This window comes from Oryzias latipes, chromosome 16, assembly GCF_053564925.1.
Source record: "Oryzias latipes strain Hd-rR chromosome 16, Olatipes_Hd-rR_3.1".
Lineage (NCBI taxonomy): Eukaryota > Metazoa > Chordata > Actinopteri > Beloniformes > Adrianichthyidae > Oryzias > Oryzias latipes.
The window spans coordinates 947,537-964,780 of record NC_136252.1 but is presented as its reverse complement, the minus strand read 5'-3'; the positions used below and the strand labels follow the sequence as shown (position 1 = coordinate 964,780).

Below are 17,244 nucleotides of genomic sequence, written 5' to 3'. Positions count from 1 at the left end.
ACTTTGTAAATGAGAACCTTCACCAGACCTACTTTAAATGTATTGACTTCCATTGACCTAGCGCATATGGTTTATTTAGTTTATATACTCAAAATCCATCATTATTCTGCAATATTAGAGCACTAATTACATTTCCTGAAGTGTATTTTTTTTGCTGGGCTACAATATATTTGAAAAGATCGGCATTCAGCTGTTTAGACACCACAGATATTTGTACTCCTTTTTTTGAGAAAAGATCGCAAGTATCTGAGTATTCGGATACTCATTATAGCTCTAGTCACTTCAGAGAGATTCTAGGTCTCTTTGTCCAAATGCAACAATCTATTTTGTTACTCCTGTTGTTTTCTCTGCAAAGAAGGAAACAAAATGTGTTTAATTTGGTCATTCATTTGTGTGAGTTGTGTTTGCTTATGGCAGAGCTGGAGAGGAAGATGTCAACAAGGCGAACGCGACAGGAGCTGATTGAACAGGGTGTGCTCAAAGAGATTCCAGACAACGGTGAGACAGCTCCTGCGATTCAGCTGATCTATTTGCACTGTGGTTGTCTCTTCTGATAATGCTGGCCCTGAAGCCATCATCCCCCACCCTTCCCCTCCCTACTACAGACACTAAAGTAAGAGCAGGTGTCTAAAATATCCTAAAAGGCTCATTTGCTAGCTGTTTTCATACTAATGCAGTATTTGTTTAAAATGACATGTTACTCTACAGAGCTGAGTAAAAGTGGAATGAATTGTGCCTCGCAGCTGAATAGCTTGAAGCTTTCTGCTTGCCCTGCTGTTGCTGGAGCTTTTTTATTAGAGCTGCATGAGTTTTTAAAGACCAACTCCAAAAAACATTTGGTTTTTGATTTTTTTTAACATGTTCTTGTGGCATTTTTCTCGTAATGGGAGGATATATATAAAGAAAATTATGATTAAAACAGTCTTTCAGAGCATTTTCATTTTTTAATTGTTGTGAATCAGGAGGATATGGAAAAAAGCTGTTGGAAAAAGCATGTAGTTGTGACGTCCCAACTACAGTCAATCGGCCACAAGCTCCCTCTGCTCCATTCTGATGGATCCATTTGTAGACATCTAGATCCATGTCTGTCTTCGTTTCCCTTGTCTGAGCTGGTTTTCCATTTGGCTCAAAACTGTACTGCTGGATAGCTCAAATATTGCTTGCCATCTTTGTTGCATCTTTGATGTTAGGTGGGGATGTGAGGGGCTGTAAACTACTGAGAGTGTGTAAACAGATGAATCACGAGAAATGGGTGCATGCTCCCTCTTTCCAATGATCCCGTCCACATCTCAGATCCAAATTTTTAATAAACTCCTGTGACTCTGCAGAAGCTATGCCATAGAAAACAACTGTTCTTTGCTAAAAACAGCAGAATCATAATTAACATTATTGGAGTGGGACTTATTTGTTTGTGCTCCCATTTTCTCTCAGACAACAATCAAAGCTCATTGCAGTCTATACATTTTCCATACCAATTGATAAGGATGGAAAAATAGCATTAAGTTATATAAACATGAGGTCAAATAAAATTCTTTTGTTGGGTTGCAGCTTTGAGCTACCAACAGACATGTTTTATAAACTAAGAAACCGCAAAATGATAGAAATTGAGTGATGGAAGTTTTGGCTACGTCATTCCCTCTCTAAAACAGCTCCTGATGTTCCTGCCGCCTGTGTCATGCCTCCTCTGATGTGGCTTACAGTAATTATAATGGTATACGTATCCGTATTTTCCGGACTATAAGTCGCTCCGGAGTATAAGTCGCACCAGCCCAAAAATGCATTATAAAGTAGAAAAAAACACAGATAAGTCGCACTGGACTATAAGTCGCATTTTGACGGGAAATTTATTTGACAAAATCTGAGACCAAGAACTAATAACTTGCACAACCTCATATGACAAAATCATAGCAGACTGTTTATCTCATAATTTCACAGTAATTCTTTCTCAAACTTATTTATTTATTCCTTTCATGAAGCATCATTGGCCAACTAATACTCTGTTTTCATCCTGTGTTTGTAGAAACAGTTGTCATTTTGATTGCATTTCTGAATCTATGAAATAATTTTAAAATAAAATATTATGTTGTTACCCTTAAAGATCTTATTGTAAAAATAGGTTTGCTGATTCTCTGAGTCACTTAACATACTCTAAACACTTAACATACCTCATACATCAAATTGACCCAGGAACATCATCTCTGTTCCTCACAAATGAACATAACAGGAGGGTTAACAATGTATTTATTTCAATTTATTTCTAATATAAGTCACTGCGGAGAATAAGTCGCACCCCTTGCCAAACTATGAAAAAAAGGGCGACTTATAGTCCGGAAAATACAGTAATTATAATGTCACCAAAACCTCAGAATCCAGATTTCAATGAAATACTGGTAGTCCATGGGCTCAAAGGCCCACCCCCACATAAAATAAGGGCCAACTACGAAATGGAAAATTCGGAATTGAAGGGGGATAGAAACAAACATTTGAAAATACAAAATAGCAGTTATTAAGAAGAAAAACATTTTTTCCTTTGGTAACAGTCTTAGATGTTTTTTAATTTAAGTTTATAAATTTACATTTTAATTTTGAAAATAGTTATAAATATTTCTTTCAAGTTCACTGTGTGTACTTTCAAGTTTTAAAAATTTCTTTTTTTTTAATTTAAATTTACATTGTTTATTTTTCAAATGTATAATGTGGTTTTTCATTCACTTTATGCTGATCCTGATTTGAACCCAAAGATGAAATGCAATAAAAAAAAATACAGCAGGAATATTTTTCATCTGAATTGATCACTCATTGGTCACTTATTTATCTAATACAGGGGGAGATGCTCCAAATCTGAAACAATCTTATGTGAAGAATGGCCACACTCTACCAGTTAGGGTTGGTGGAGAAGTTGTCAGCAGTGTCAAGAGTCCAAGCAAACCCCCCACAGAGCCTGACTACAGGAAGAAGCCTTCGTGGCTCAGCCAACCAGATGATCGCAAAGGGCACTCTCCCTCAGATGGTGTCCGCCGCGGAGCTTTGGCCACCAGAGGTACTGGACTTCAGGAGGATGGATGGAGACTAGGGGTCATGGGACCACGATCCCATGCAGAGGGGGAATGGAAATCCAACCTGGCCTGGCAGGGTCAGATCCACAGGCAGATGGAGGAGGGCAGACGTGGGGGCAGGCTGCACCCTGAGGATGGGCAGAGGAGACCTGGGCTGCAGAAGGCTCCATCAGAAGACGGCAGGAGGAGTCGACCCACAGAAGGAGACTGGAAGCCGACGCTTCCTCGACATGCATCTGCAGAGGAGGGAAGGGCCTGGAGAGGTGAGGACCTTTTCCAAGAACCTACCACTGCAGTTGCATGTTTCCTGTTTGACCTTGTTCATACGTTTGTGAAAATAGCAGGTGGTATTTCAGGCCGAGCATATCCTCCCTCCCTTTTGCCATCACTTTGCAGCTTATGCACTGTCCTCCCAGACTCCCAGATATAGACAGGCTTCTGCCGGCTCCCAGGGGGCCTGCTCCAGCTATTCTTCCTATTCAGGAGGATGAGGAAATAGCTGGCCCTCTTCTCATTAATGTATTAGATAACACCTTTGTTAGCTCAGTGATAAGTGTAAGGAGTCACAGGTAAAGGATATCACAGACAGTTATCCATGGAACAGTTTGTAGTGTTTCAAACCTCTTTTGTGCAGTGATCTTTCATGCTTAGGGGGGTTGCTGGGTGCAGTGTAGAGATAATATGACTAACATTGAATAACGCAGAAAGTTCAGTGCATCAAAGTGAAAAGATCCACAAAACCCCAAAACACTGTTTCAGTTTGTTATGGAGCTGCTTTTCTGTGTTCCCTCCTTTGTTCCTGCCTGTTCTGCTCCTCTGTCTCACCTTGTTCTTTCTCTCTCCTACTTTCTTTCTATCTTTATCACATTTCTAGTTTCTGCCCTCCTTTTTTGTCTTTCTCCCTCTCTTGACGTCCTCCTCTCTTGTACTATACTTCCCTCTCTGACGGATGACAGGGCAGCGAAATGTATTCCTCATTTAATAAACAATGCTAGACTTCAGGTTTTGAGCATCGGCGTGAGAGAAGCATGGGGGGATTCTGCTCAGGGGTGTTTGAGCTTGAGTGGAGGGAGGTTGGTATTGAGTGGTAATTGCAGTTTGTCTTCAGAGCTGATCCCTAGATAGGGGGATAGATGCTGAAGCAGAGAAGACTTCACTGCTTTGCAGCTGCGTAGCTGGAGATGTTAGAGAGACAGAGAGGTGTTTAAGGCAAGGCAAGTTTATTTGTATAGCACAATTCATACACAAAGTAACTCAAAGTGCTTCACAAAACAGAAAAAATGCATTGAAATCACAATACATAACAGTGCAAAGATAAAAAAAAAATCATGGTTAAGTTTATTTTAAAAGAAAGGAAAGGGAAAGAAGAATTAAAACGGGTGCAGATAAAGACCCTTCAGTTATAGAAACGGCTAAACAGAAATGTTTTTTGGGATCTACCTGAAGTTCAAGCTAACTTCTAGGGAAATAATTCTCAAAAATATCTTATTTATGAATGAGTTTTAGGGCCAGTTTACAAACAATTAAAAAAAATCTAATTATGAATTTTAAGTCGTAAATTTACAAGAAAAAGTCATAAATTATTGAGAAAAAAAAACCCAAAGTCGTCTGTTTATCGGAGCCTACTTTAAAGATAAAAGATGTGGATCATTTTGTAAAGCTTTATTTCCAGATAGGTTTCAAAAACAGAAATTCTGAACCTTTTAACTCAAAATAAGATTATTGTTAGTAAAGCCGGCTGTCCGGGGTTCAGTGTTGGTAAAGTGGAGTTTTATATGTAAAATAAGGAGCACTGAGGCACTGAGACACGTTTGGGTGTAGAGGACCGCAACTTTATTTTCCTTTTTATTCACAATCCCAAAAGTCCATTTGTCACCTTACGTCATGAACCTTTCATGCGCACAACACCCATGCGGAAGGTGAACAGTGTTACATACGCCCCCTCCTCCAGATGAAATGTCTCATTTCAACATAAAACAACAAAGATAAATGAAAACAGTCTGTTATATTAGCAGAAGAATGTTGAAAATGCCAGAAAAGTAGAGAGTAAGACGTATAGATCTTGTCTTTTGTGGAGGAAGTAAGGATTGAAGACGACAACTGCAGGGATACCGATGGCTTCATCAATGGGTTGCAGACATCCTGCAAACCAATGAATGAATCCATAAATAAAGCATTAATAAATCGAACAAAGGAGCTTCCAAACATTTTTAACCTTATCAGTAATCATTCAGATTACCTGTTCACTAAGTTTAGTTGGTCTGCTCTGCTGCTGCGTGGCGTTCACTTGTTGCATTGTATGTTCACTTTGACTTTAATCTCGTTAATTTAAGTTTTTTTTCTTGTATATTTATGACTTTTTTTCTCGTAAATTTACGACTTTGATTCGCGTTATTTAAGTACTCCATCGTACTTATTGACACTCTTATTTTGTTTTTTATTTGTTGCATAAATGTTTGTATGATTGTTAATGCCATTGCAATGTCATTTCAGCCTTTTAACAGTTACTACTAGAGGTCTAGAGCTCCGAGAGATGATGTTAAAAGAAAACCTTGATTTTTACATTGTAATAACAAAAACCCTCAATTAATATTTCTTCAGGAAACCCACTCAAATATAGAGGATGAAAAATTTTGGAGAACTCAATGGGGAAACAAAATATTTTTCTCACATGGCACATCCAAATCTGCAGGTGTAGCAATCATATTTAACAATTATAAAGGGAAAATAATTATCAAAACTAAGTCACACTGGTCACTGGATAACATCAGTGCTCAAAGTGGTAATAATAGGAAAATATTCATGGATATTGTAACATATCTCAAAATAAAGGCCGTCTTACAGAGATAAGACACTTTTATAGTTCTCAAAATTAAATATGCAACAGAAAATATTATTCTAGGTGGAGACTGGAATATGGTTAAAGACGACTGGTTAGAAAGGTTCCTGAGTAGATATTCCAGCTCCCACCCGGATAAAATATTGTTGGACTACTGTAATTCTGTAATTCTTGTAGATCTGTGGAGGGGAAAAAATACTGATACAAAACAATATTCTTGGTTCAAACCCGATGGTACATCTAAATCGAGATTAGATTACTGGTTAACTGATGAAACTTTATTTTTATTTTTATTTATTTTTTAACTTGTCCTGTCCATCAGCTGGGCAGACAGATGAGAGCTGAGGGCCTCTTGTGTTGGACATATTTTACTTTAACAATAGGGGTTATTAATCTTCAGACAAACCAAAGGTATGTCTGAATAAACCCCTTTTGTAATTGAGGCCAAACTTTATTAATTTCAATCCTGTTTGAAAATCTTTGGTGTTGGACCGGACGGAAAAGGAAAGAGGGGAAGAAGAGAGAGGGACGTTAGAGAGAGGGGGGGGGTAGGAGGGTGATAATAGGAGGGGAAGGGGGATAAGACCATGAAGCAGCATAAAGCAGCAAGTTTACTGGTTGTTAATCATTATGGTACGGTTCAAATGTAGTACAAAAAGGGCGGGGCCTATCCACACACACACTCAAATGTTATAAACACACCTGCTAGCTGCAAAAATGTCCACCTGTCGACATGTACACAAAACAGATAGTGTTCACACGCATACTTATGCCTTTAAAACCAACTAGTGTGAAATATTTCAGTCATTCAATCATGCAAACTGTTAGTGCAAAGGTGAGCTAACACCTGTGCTCAGGTGAGTGTATATGTTCTTCTAAAATGGATGGTGGAACGTGACAAGAAGGAGGGAGAGTGCCCAGCCATCCCCACCCCAAGACCCCCACCGCAGCAGCAGCGGCAGCCGGAATCCCCCCAACGCCACACGGGAACCGGCAGGGAACATCCGCCGCCCGGGCGACCAAGCCCGCCACCCAGGCCAGGGCCAGCAGGACCGCCGCAAGGCCCCCAGAGCCAGAGAGCAGGGAGGCACGGAGGGAAAGAGAGCGCCGCCCCAGCCCAACCAGGAGAGCAGCCTCCCCGCCGCGCCGGGAGCGCCCAACGCAGGGCCCCACAGGAGAAGGACGCCCACAGCCCCAAACGAGCACCCCGCCACCACCCAGGAGTTCCGGGCATCCCCCCGCCCCCACCCCAGGTACGAGCCAGGACCCCCCAAGGGAGACCCGCTCCGCACTCCAGGCAGCCATCCGCCCGGCCCACGGTTGGTCCAGGGAGGAGCAAGGCAGGGGCCCGCCGCCCCCGCCCAGGAGGGGGAACCCCGGGGAAAAAAGAGGGCCCACAAGGGGTGTTGTAAATATGGCCCGACCAGGCTCGGCCACAGTTGGAAATTTGGCGGGGCCCAGCGCTCAGGAGCAGGGACCAGAACCCACCCCCCAGGGACACGAACACCCCCGGCTCAGATGTAATGTGAACCCCTCCACCGCGCGGAGAGAGCACCGCCGGGCCCAGGAAGCCGGCACCCCGGGGACACGGCCGCCGTTGCAAAGGGGCCCGTACCCCCCACCAGGGAAGAGGTAGGGGACAGATGGTCCTAGGTCCCACCTTCCTTGCAAAATGTGTGTGCGTGTATGTGTGTTTGAGAGGGTGTGTGTGTGCATGTGTGTGTGTTTATGTTGGGATGTATATATTGAGGGGGGAGGGGTGTGTGTACTAAGGGCAGTGCAGTTAAAATTGGCGGGTAGGGCACTAAGGGGACATCTCCTGATTACTCACAGTGACGTCCCCTCACCCTCCCCACCAAGGGGCCCTAAATGTCTAAGGTGCGGTTAAAATAAGCGGGTAGGATGCTAGGAGGACATCTGCTGCTTGCTGGCAGTGATGTCCAAGCACCCTCCCTACCAAGGGCCCTACATGTCTAAGGTGCAAATAAAACCGAAAGAGGGGGGGCCCACTCCATACGGCAACCATAGGAGGGGGGCCACTGCCTAGTAACCCCCCCCCCCCCCCAAGGCCCATCGCAGGCTAAGCCCCCCACCCCCTCACCCTAATATGAGGTTATATGAGGAAGGGGGTAAGTTGGGGACAGCTGGTAGACTGTCCCCCGGTGGTCAAACAGCTGTCCCCCGCCCCCCCCCAGCAAGGGGGCCAGGCCCACCCAGCCCAGGGGCCCCACCCCCGGAGGCGCCGACACCCCAGGCCCAGCACCACCCACCCCACACAGAGAGAGAGGAGCCAGAAAGCGTCGCCCCCCCCGGAGCAAGCCCAGGCCCCCACCCCCAAACGCCGGCCCTAGAAGAGCTCTGGTCAGGCCTCGACGGGACCGGGGCAGCCAACCGGCCGGGGAAACAGCGATGGCCTCAGCGGGCCCCCGACCCGTCAACCCCCCCTGCCCCGTACCAATAGTGCCCCCCCCCCCCCCCCCAGAATGCCCCACCACAGGACAGGGCCGACAAGACCCCCACCCCCACCCCACCCCAGACCCCGCAGCCAAAGCGGATGACACCCAGAGCGACCGGGGGCCCCAAGAGGGTTGTCCCGTCCCGCCCCAGAGCCAGGGAAGGGCCGATCCCAGCCCCAGGTGTAGATGGACAGCCCATCCGGCGCCGCTGGGCCCCCCCCCCCAAGCAGGGCCCCCCGCCAACCCTAACCCTGCCCCCCCCCCCCCCCCCCCCCCCCCGAATGCCCCACCACAGGACAGGGCCGACAAGACCCCCCCCCCCCCACCCCACCCCAGACCCCGCAGCCAAAGCGGATGACACCCAGAGCGACCGGGGGCCCCAAGAGGGTTGTCCCGTCCCGCCCCAGAGCCAGGGAAGGGCCGATCCCAGCCCCAGGTGTAGATGGACAGCCCATCCGGCGCCGCTGGGCCCCCCCCGAGCAGGGCCCCCCGCCAACCCCCCCAGCACAGGCAAAGGGACCACCCCCCCAAGCCAAGCCAGACCACCCCCCACCCCCCACCACGCACCCCCACACCCAAGCCCAGAGGACCACGCAGCACCCCAGCCCGCCCCACCCAGGCGCCGGACCCGACCCCCCGACCAACAGAGCCCCCACCACCCCCCGCTAGGCACTGGAAGCCCCGACCCCCACCCCGGCCCACGGCAGAAGGGCAAGGAGCAACGACGACCAGGCCCCCCCACCCCCTAAGTCAGTGTTTTTCAACCAGTGTGCCGTGGCACACTAGTGTGCCGTGGAAGATGGTCAAGTGTGCCGTGGATAATTGCCCTCATTAACTGATCTAAAAACATTAACCATCTCCAGGAAATCAGCTTTTTGTTCATCCAAACAGGTCCTGATAAAACACTGAGTAGTTAGGAATATAAAAGATCATAAAATACTTTTTTCTTTGTGTTTAATTGATTCTATTAAAGACATTTTGATAAGAATGACGGCAGCGCGATTTAGCTGCAGCTATAACTGTTTTCTGAAAAGTCCCGCAGCTTTTACTGTCTCCACGACTCCACCAATCATTCTTGAAGGCTTAATCACATGTCATCAGTCTGACCAATCAGAAGTGTTAAAAGTCTTCACTTCCTTGTTCCAATTTAGCTCATAACTCACTCATTTCCCACAAAAACACCAGCTAAAGCTCGTCTTTAGCGGTGTAGCTTTCCACAGAATCTGGTATCAGACTGGAACAAGTGAACAAAACCATGAAGCTCAGAGACGCAAGTCTTTCTGCCGTTTTCTAGCCGTATTCACACTACATCTCCCATGATGCATTGGGACAGCGCCTCAGCGTACATGAGTCGTCCTTGTTACACGGATTGAAACCACAACGGACATACAGTTTGTATGTAACTTAACTTTTATTACATCTTTTAGAAAAAACATCTGCAACTTCCTGCTTTTTCTGCCACAATTATCACAAAAATGCGCGTCAGATTGCCGGGGGGGGGGGGGCTGTAGATCAAAACAGACTATGAGTTTCTGCTTTTTTTTTTTTTTTTTTTGGGATGCTGGTGTGCCGCGGGATTTTTGACAAGGTTAAAGTGTGCCGTGGCTCAAAAAAGGTTGAAAAACACTGCCCTAAGTCATGGAGTTAGCTATGGGAGACCAGAGAGACCGAATTCTTTCAAAGTTACTTGAACCTTGGGCTGACATTTTTTCCAAGCTGATATGATCAAGCAGCAGATTTCTGTGTTGACTTATATTTATATTTTTCTTGCTTTTCCAATTTATTAAAATAGTTTTTTTAGCAATGCAAAGAGTAATGAAAATGATAGAGCCTAATCCTTCTTCTACATCGATGGCACTCATGTCACCAAGCACACAAAGTGACGGTGAAGCTGTGATTGAAACCTTAAGCCAGACTGATAGATCGGCACATACCTGCTGCCAGAGAGCCTGGACAGACGTGCAGAACCATAGTGCATGCATGTAATTGTCGGGTAGATTACCGTCACAGTGCTGACAAATGTCTGAGTTGCTGAGACCCATCTTGAACATCCTCTGTCCAGTGTAGTAAATTCTGTGTAGAGTTTTGAAATGGATTAGCTGCAGATTTGGACTTTTTGTCAGTTTAAAGGTGTTTAGACAAAGTTCTGACTAAAAGCTTTCATCTGTGCTGATGCTCAAATCCGCATCCCATTTTGTTGTCGGAAGTGAAATATTATTATCTAAATTACATAAAAGTTTGTATATTTTGGAGAGAGTTTTATTCATTGAGAAATTGATCAGAGTGGTAACTACATCTGGTAGCTTTAAATCGTTGTCTCTGTATTTAAACTTTTTAGTAATAATTGATTTAAGTTGCTGATATTCCAAGAAGTTATTTATTCCATGTTTGTCTTGAAGTTCCTGGGGAGTTATGAATCTTCTATCAATAATTACGTGCTCTAGTTGTTTTATGCCCCCTGCTTGCCAAGCTGGGAAGTGGATAATTTTTTTGTTTATGAGGATGTCTGGGTTGTTCCAGATGGGTGTCATTTTGCACGGTTGAATTGATGATTTTGATATTTTGAGAAATTCCCACCATGCTGTTAAAGTGGCATTTATATTAATACTTTTGAAACAATCCTGTTTTTTAACTGTTTGGCTAATAAATGGAAGATCTGATAGGTTGATCTTTCCGCATAACTCCTGTTCCAAGTCTAACTATGAGTTGGTTTCTGGATTATTTTTTAACCATTTTAAGATGTATTGTAATCTATTTGCAAGAAAGTAATTGTGGAAGTTAGGTAATTCTAATCCTCCACAGCTTTTTGCAGATTTTAAAGTTTTTAGACTAATTCTTGCAGGTTTATTGTTCCATAAAAAGCTTGATATGCATGAGTCTAATGTTTTGAACCATTTTAATGGCGGTTGTGTGGGAATCATTGAGAAGAGATAATTAACTTTGGGTACGATTTTCATTTTTACTGTGGCTACTTTGCCCATAAGGGACAGAGGCAGGTTGGTCCAGCGTGTTAGATCATCCTGTATGTTTTTCAGTAATGGGGTGTAGTTTAGCTGCACCAGTTCTGATAGTTTGGGGGGAAAATTGATACCTAGATATTTGATATTTCCTGATTTAACTGGTATTGTGAGTGAAACTTTATTTAAGTCACTGCAAAATAATGCCAGCTACTGGTAGGGTCTCCCATGGCAGAGGTCCTGGGTGACGAGTCAGACAAAGAGCGGGAGCCCAGAAGCCCCTAATGAGAAGAAAGAAATTCAAGGAGCCAATTATATCGGCTGAATTGGCATCACCGGGGCCCCGCTCTGGAGCCAGGCCTGGGGTTGGGGCTTGCAGGCAAGCGTCTGGTGACCGAGGCTCTTCCTACAAGCCCCAGTAGAGCTTAGCCCGATGGAGCAATGTGGAACCACTCTCCCATGGGCCTACCACCCGTAGGAGACTTTAAAAGGGGCCGGTGCGATGTGGTTTGGTTGGCAGTCAAAGGCAGGTGCCTTGGCGGCCCAAACCCCGGTCATGGAATTTTGTCTTTGGGATTTGGGGGAAGGAGCCTGAGCTTGTGCGAGAAGTTGAGAGATACTGGCTAGATATAGTCGGGCTCACCTCCACACACAGCCTGGGCTCTGAAACTCAGTCCTTCCACTCTGGAGTTGCTCATGGTGATAGCTGGCTGGCTGGTGTGGGCTTATTCGTGTGCCCCCATCTCAGCCGCCAAGTGTTGGAGATCACCCCGGTGGACGAGAGGGTCATGTCCCTCCGCCTTCGGGTGGGGACAGGTCTCTGACTGTGATTTCGGCAGTTTGGAGTACCCGGCCTTCTTGGTCTCTCTTGAAGGGGTACTGGAAAGTGCCCCAACGGAGGACATTGGCACCTGGAGGGGGGTGATTGGTAGGAATGGCCTCCCTGTTCTGAACCCTAGCGCTGTTTTGTTATTGGACTTCTGTGCTCGTCATAGTTTGTCCAAAACGAACACCATGTTCGAGCACAAGGGTATCCATCAATACACGTGGCATCAGGGCACCTTAGGCAGGAGGTCAATGATCGACTTTGTAGTTGTTTCAGGCAACCTTCGGCCTTGTATCTTGGACACTGGGAGGAGGTCCCGGGCAAGACCCAGAACCTGCTGGAGAGACTACGTCTTTCGGCTGGCCTGAGAACGCCTCGGGGTCCCCTAAGAGGAGCTGAAGGAAGTGGCCAGGGCGAGGGAAGTCTAGGCATGTTTGCTAAGACTGCTGCCCCTACGACCCAAGCCCGGATAAGCGGAGGAGGATGGATGGATGGATGGATGGATGGATGGATGGATGGATGGATGTGCTCTTCATCTTTGGCCCTCAGGGCAGGAGCGCTGTTCACGTTTTATTGCTTCACGGCTCCAGCAAATCCAATATATTCTTCTTAACTCTGCAAACAATCTCTCTGCTCCTGGGTGTTTTAAATCACTGTCGGCCTGTCGAATGAGTAGTCTGGTTACAGGATGTTTTGGGTCCATAAAGACTTTTTTTCTCTTCCAAATCAGGTTAATGTCTGAGTTGGCCACCTACTCTGATGAGTGGAGGTGACTCACCAAACTCCAGAGACAAAGTAACCAAACGGTTGGTTAAGCTGACTGGTTTTCCAGATGTCAGGCACTGGATATAGTCAGGAAAACTCTCTCTTTGTGCACATATCAGAAGACCAAGCTCAGCCTTTTTGTAATGCCCTGTTGTAAGGTTGTCACCAGTCACCCGTGAAGGCACCTTGCAGTTTCTTTTACCAGTTGGTTAAAGTTGGTCAAAGGATGCTGGACAGCTTGGTCAGCATCCTCCTCTCACCTACAGAGTCCACTGAGTCCAGAGGACAACCCAGGACAGAGCTAGCTCTCTTGACCAGCTTGTCCAGCTTCTTTTTGTCCCTTTCATTGATTCCTTCACACCAGCAGACCACAGCATAGAAAGTTGCTGATGCAACGACAGTCTCATAGAAGGTCTTGAGTAGTGGCCTACACACACCAAAGGACCCCAGTCTCCTCAGGAGGTGGAGGCAACTCTGGCCCTTCTTGTGCAGGACCCTTGTGTTGTCTGACCAGTCCAGTTTATTGTTGATGTGAACACCTAGGTACTTGTACACATCCACTCTCTCGATGTCCAGTCCCTGAATGACCACTGGGGGTGACTGAGAAGCCATTTTCCAGAAGTCAACCACAGTCTCCTTCTTTTTGGTTGCATTGATGTGAAGGTGATTGAGTTCACACCAGTCCACAAAGTCCTTGATCACCTTCTTATATTCCAGATCGTTTCCCTCTGACACGATTCCAACGATGGCTGTGTCATCGGAGAACTTCTGGATATGGCAGCTGTTTGAGTCATGGTGGAAGTCTGATGTGTACAGTGTGAAGAGAAAAGGAGAGAGCACTGTCCCTTGTGGAGTGCCCGTGCTGCAGACCACCTGGGCAGACACACAGTCCTGGAGCCTCACATACTGTGGTCTGTTGGTGAGGTAGTCAACAATCCACGAGGTCAGCTGGTTGTCAACCCTAGCACCTTCCAGCTTTCCCCTGAGCAGTGATGGTTGAATGGTGTTGAAGGCGTAGTCGGTGGGGGGTGGCAGCTGATACCAGCATATTGGGGATTTCGAATGGTATGATGTTGATTGGGTAGTTGTGGGGGGAGTGGGCCCTGGATCAAATCTATTGAAAAATGAATAGAGCTCATTTGCCCACTCTTGATCGCCCTGATGGCACCTATTGTCTGAGTTGTGTCCAGAGATGGTTTTCAGGCCTCTCCAGACCTCTTTCACATTCTTTTGTTGTAGTTGATTCTCCACCTTTTCTCTGTAATTCTCCTTGCCTTCATTAATCTTCACTTTAATTTCCTTCTGCACCCTCCTCAGTTCCTCTTTGTTCCCTGACCTAACAGGGTCTTCAGCTCAGGAGTCACCCATATTGTTGGGGAAGCACCGCACCGTCCTGGTGGGCACAGCGTTCTCCACACAGAAGTTTATGTAGTCTGTAATGCAGTGTGTCAGACTGTCGATGTCCTCATACGATCCACACAGCACCTCCCAGTTTGTGGTCTCAAAACAGTCCCTCAGCTCCTCATCGGTCTATTCTGTCCATCTTCTCACAGATCTTGTAGTTGGAGGTTGTTGTTTCACCATGGGTTTATAGACAGGTGTTACGCCCCCTTTTATGTCTAGGGGTGCTAGGGGGGGCATAACATAAAAAAGTAAAGTTTTGGCTATTAAATTAACTGCAACACAAAACACCAAACAAATGTCTCCATAAAATAACCAAATTTATTTACAAATAAACATCCTACAAGAACTAAAAGTGAAGCTAAAAGGCTTCAGGGTGAACCCAGGCCAAAATAACAAACAAAACCCCAACTAACTGAAACATGTAATCATACCTGTACAAAGGAAAAGGAAAAATAAAGACAAACACTAACCTCCTTAACCTAACAAAAAACAGGAGAAAACATGTACTAAAGAAAATGGCGGTTCACCCCTACAGCTTCACTTAACATAACTGTGAACCAAAAGATTAATCAGAGTGGGCACAGACAAAACTACGAAGGACTACAAATACAAAATACAAAAGTGCAACACACAACTAAACAAGAGGTGAAATCAAAATCAAAACCAAAATGGAGAAGAGTGCCAAGCTGCAGTGGAGACTGTTGCAGCAAGGCTCCCTTCCCACCGACTGGATGTCCAAATGGTGCCTTTAAAGCTGCCTCCACCAGCTTGTCCAAATTGAGGCCACACCTTCATGCACCACACCTGCAAATAATCAGACATACAAACAAAGATCCACAAAACACAGAAGTCCCGCTCTGATATAGAAATAATACACAAAACACAGAACAAACAGAACAAACCAAAACCAAATACGGCCACAGCCGTAACAACAGGTAAAATGTGAACCAGGTTGTGATCTGAGCAACCTAGTGGGGGGAGGGGGGAACAGCTGTAGGCATCCTTCACATTTGCATACAGTAGGTCCAGTGTCTTGCTGTTCCTGGTGTGGCACGTAACATACTGGGGGAAGTTTGGAAGAGTGGAGGAAAGTGAAGCATGATTAAAGTGTCCGGATTTAAGAAAAAAAGAGTGGGGGTGTGAAATCTGCAGCTGAAACACCACAGTGTGAAGAAGCTCACAGGCCACCTCTGCGTTAGCAGATGGGGGGATATACACAGTTATCGCGATAACATGCGAGAACTCCCACGGCAGGTAATATGGCCGAAGTCCGACAGCCAGCAGCTAAATGTCCCGCGTACAAAGTCTCTCCTTGACACTGATGTGTCTCGGGTTGCGCCATTTGTCGTTCACAAACATCGCTAACCCACCTCCTTTCCTCTTGCCGCTCTCTCTAGCTGTCCAATCCGCTCTCACGAGGTGAAATCCGTTCAGGGAGACATGTTCGTCAGAGGAAAGATCATTCAGCCAAGTCTCTGTGAAGCACAAGATGCTGCTCAGGGCTCCAGACTGCAAGCAATTGGTCGCATTTTGCGACCAAAATTTGAGAGTGTGCGACTGAATTTTACATCCAGTCACACATGTGCGACCAGTAAATTTGCCTCCCCCACCCTTCGTATTTTTTATACATTAAACGTGGAAGGGGCACGTCAATGATCAATGAAATAATCAATGAGACGCAAGCCCACACGGACGCAGGCAGACACACACACTCGCGCACATACTCATGAAACGCGAGCACGTACACTCTCGCGTGATACCTGTCTGTGAGGCGGCCACTGCGTGTGAGAAGAATAGGGAAAGCCACTGTGAGTGGCTAAATGCGTGTAGGGGGAGGGGCCTAGAGATAATCGAGTGCGCGTAAACATCAGTGGGAAGGAAACGGAGACAAATATCACAACCTGATATGTGCGTCTGAACTATGGGTAAAAGAACCATTGATTCGTTCTTCCGACCTGCGGCTAGTGTACCAGTGCCAGAGTGTACAGCAGGGGTCTCAAACTCGCGGCCCGCAGGCTATTTGCGGCCCCCAAGATGATATTTTGCGGTCCCTGCCTTAATATGAAGGTTTAATGTTACTGCAGCCCGCCAGTTTGTATGAATGACACTTTTTCATTGTCGTGAGCGGAGCTGACCAACCAATCACAGTGGGGTATATGACTCTTGGGGGGCGTGACAATGACAGGGTTTGAAAGCAGGACACCTGACAGCCCCCTCCCACACACATTAAGGAGTTCCTTACTTTCCTTTAGAACGTATTTATTCGCTCGTAATTTTCTAAAGACATGCAGTCCGTGCTGAACTTTTCTCTGGGCCGCACAGAACCGGAGGAAGGTTTAGGTTTTGGTTACGGTTACGGCGGCGCATCAAACGGTTATGCACGGCCGTTACGGCAGCACATCGCTCCCGCGGGAGTCGGGTCAGCTGAGGAGAATAAATGTCCCACACCTACATGCGTGACAGCTAACGGGGCTTGAACTTTAAACACGCTCGAGCAAAAACAACATTCGTTTTAGACACACTGAAAATACGTGGGGAAAATGCAACGATAGACATGTTTGAGATGAACCGGCACCTCGCCTGGATCGTTTGGGGGACGGGGTTGGGGTGGGGGGGGGGTGCAGCAAGACTGAAGGAGAACAGGAAGATGGAGTTGTCCTTAACATTCAATTTTGTTTTAATATTCTTCTTCCCCTTAGTATGATCTGTGTTATTATATATTTTATGATTATTTTAATGTTTTGTGATGTATGTAGCCTTTTTTTAATGAATTGGTATTTTAAATTATTTTAATTAATCACTCCCATAATGCATTGTTTTGTAGTCAGTAGGGCAGCTTTCAGTCAGTTCAGTTTCCAGCTGTGTCCGGGTAGGTTTGCCCCTTGCTCCCACCCCTTTCTCGCAATATTTTTGTGATGATTGACAGTTGATGTTGGAGCAA

The 17,244-nt window shown here is 45.9% G+C and overlaps 1 protein-coding gene across 29 annotated transcripts in view; it reads left to right on the top strand.

Annotated features, from left to right (window-relative positions):
* The window catches only part of phactr4b (phosphatase and actin regulator 4b), a 187,444-nt gene that overhangs the window by 45,011 nt on the left and 125,189 nt on the right, over window positions 1-17,244 (top strand). For 25 of the 29 annotated variants that reach the window (XR_013648178.1, XM_078932858.1, XM_078932862.1 and 22 more), the window contains 2 exons: window positions 418-498; window positions 2,825-3,319. The exons of 2 other annotated variants lie outside the window; for them this stretch is intronic. Coding sequence is in view for 26 of the 27 variants with exons in the window: in XM_078932858.1 (XP_078788984.1) it covers window positions 418-498; window positions 2,825-3,319 (576 nt within the window). In the remaining variant the exon portion in view is untranslated. The remainder of the gene's footprint in view (window positions 1-417; window positions 499-2,824; window positions 3,320-17,244) is intronic. 2 more of the 29 variants (XM_078932853.1, XM_078932849.1) reach the window with 1 other exon arrangement.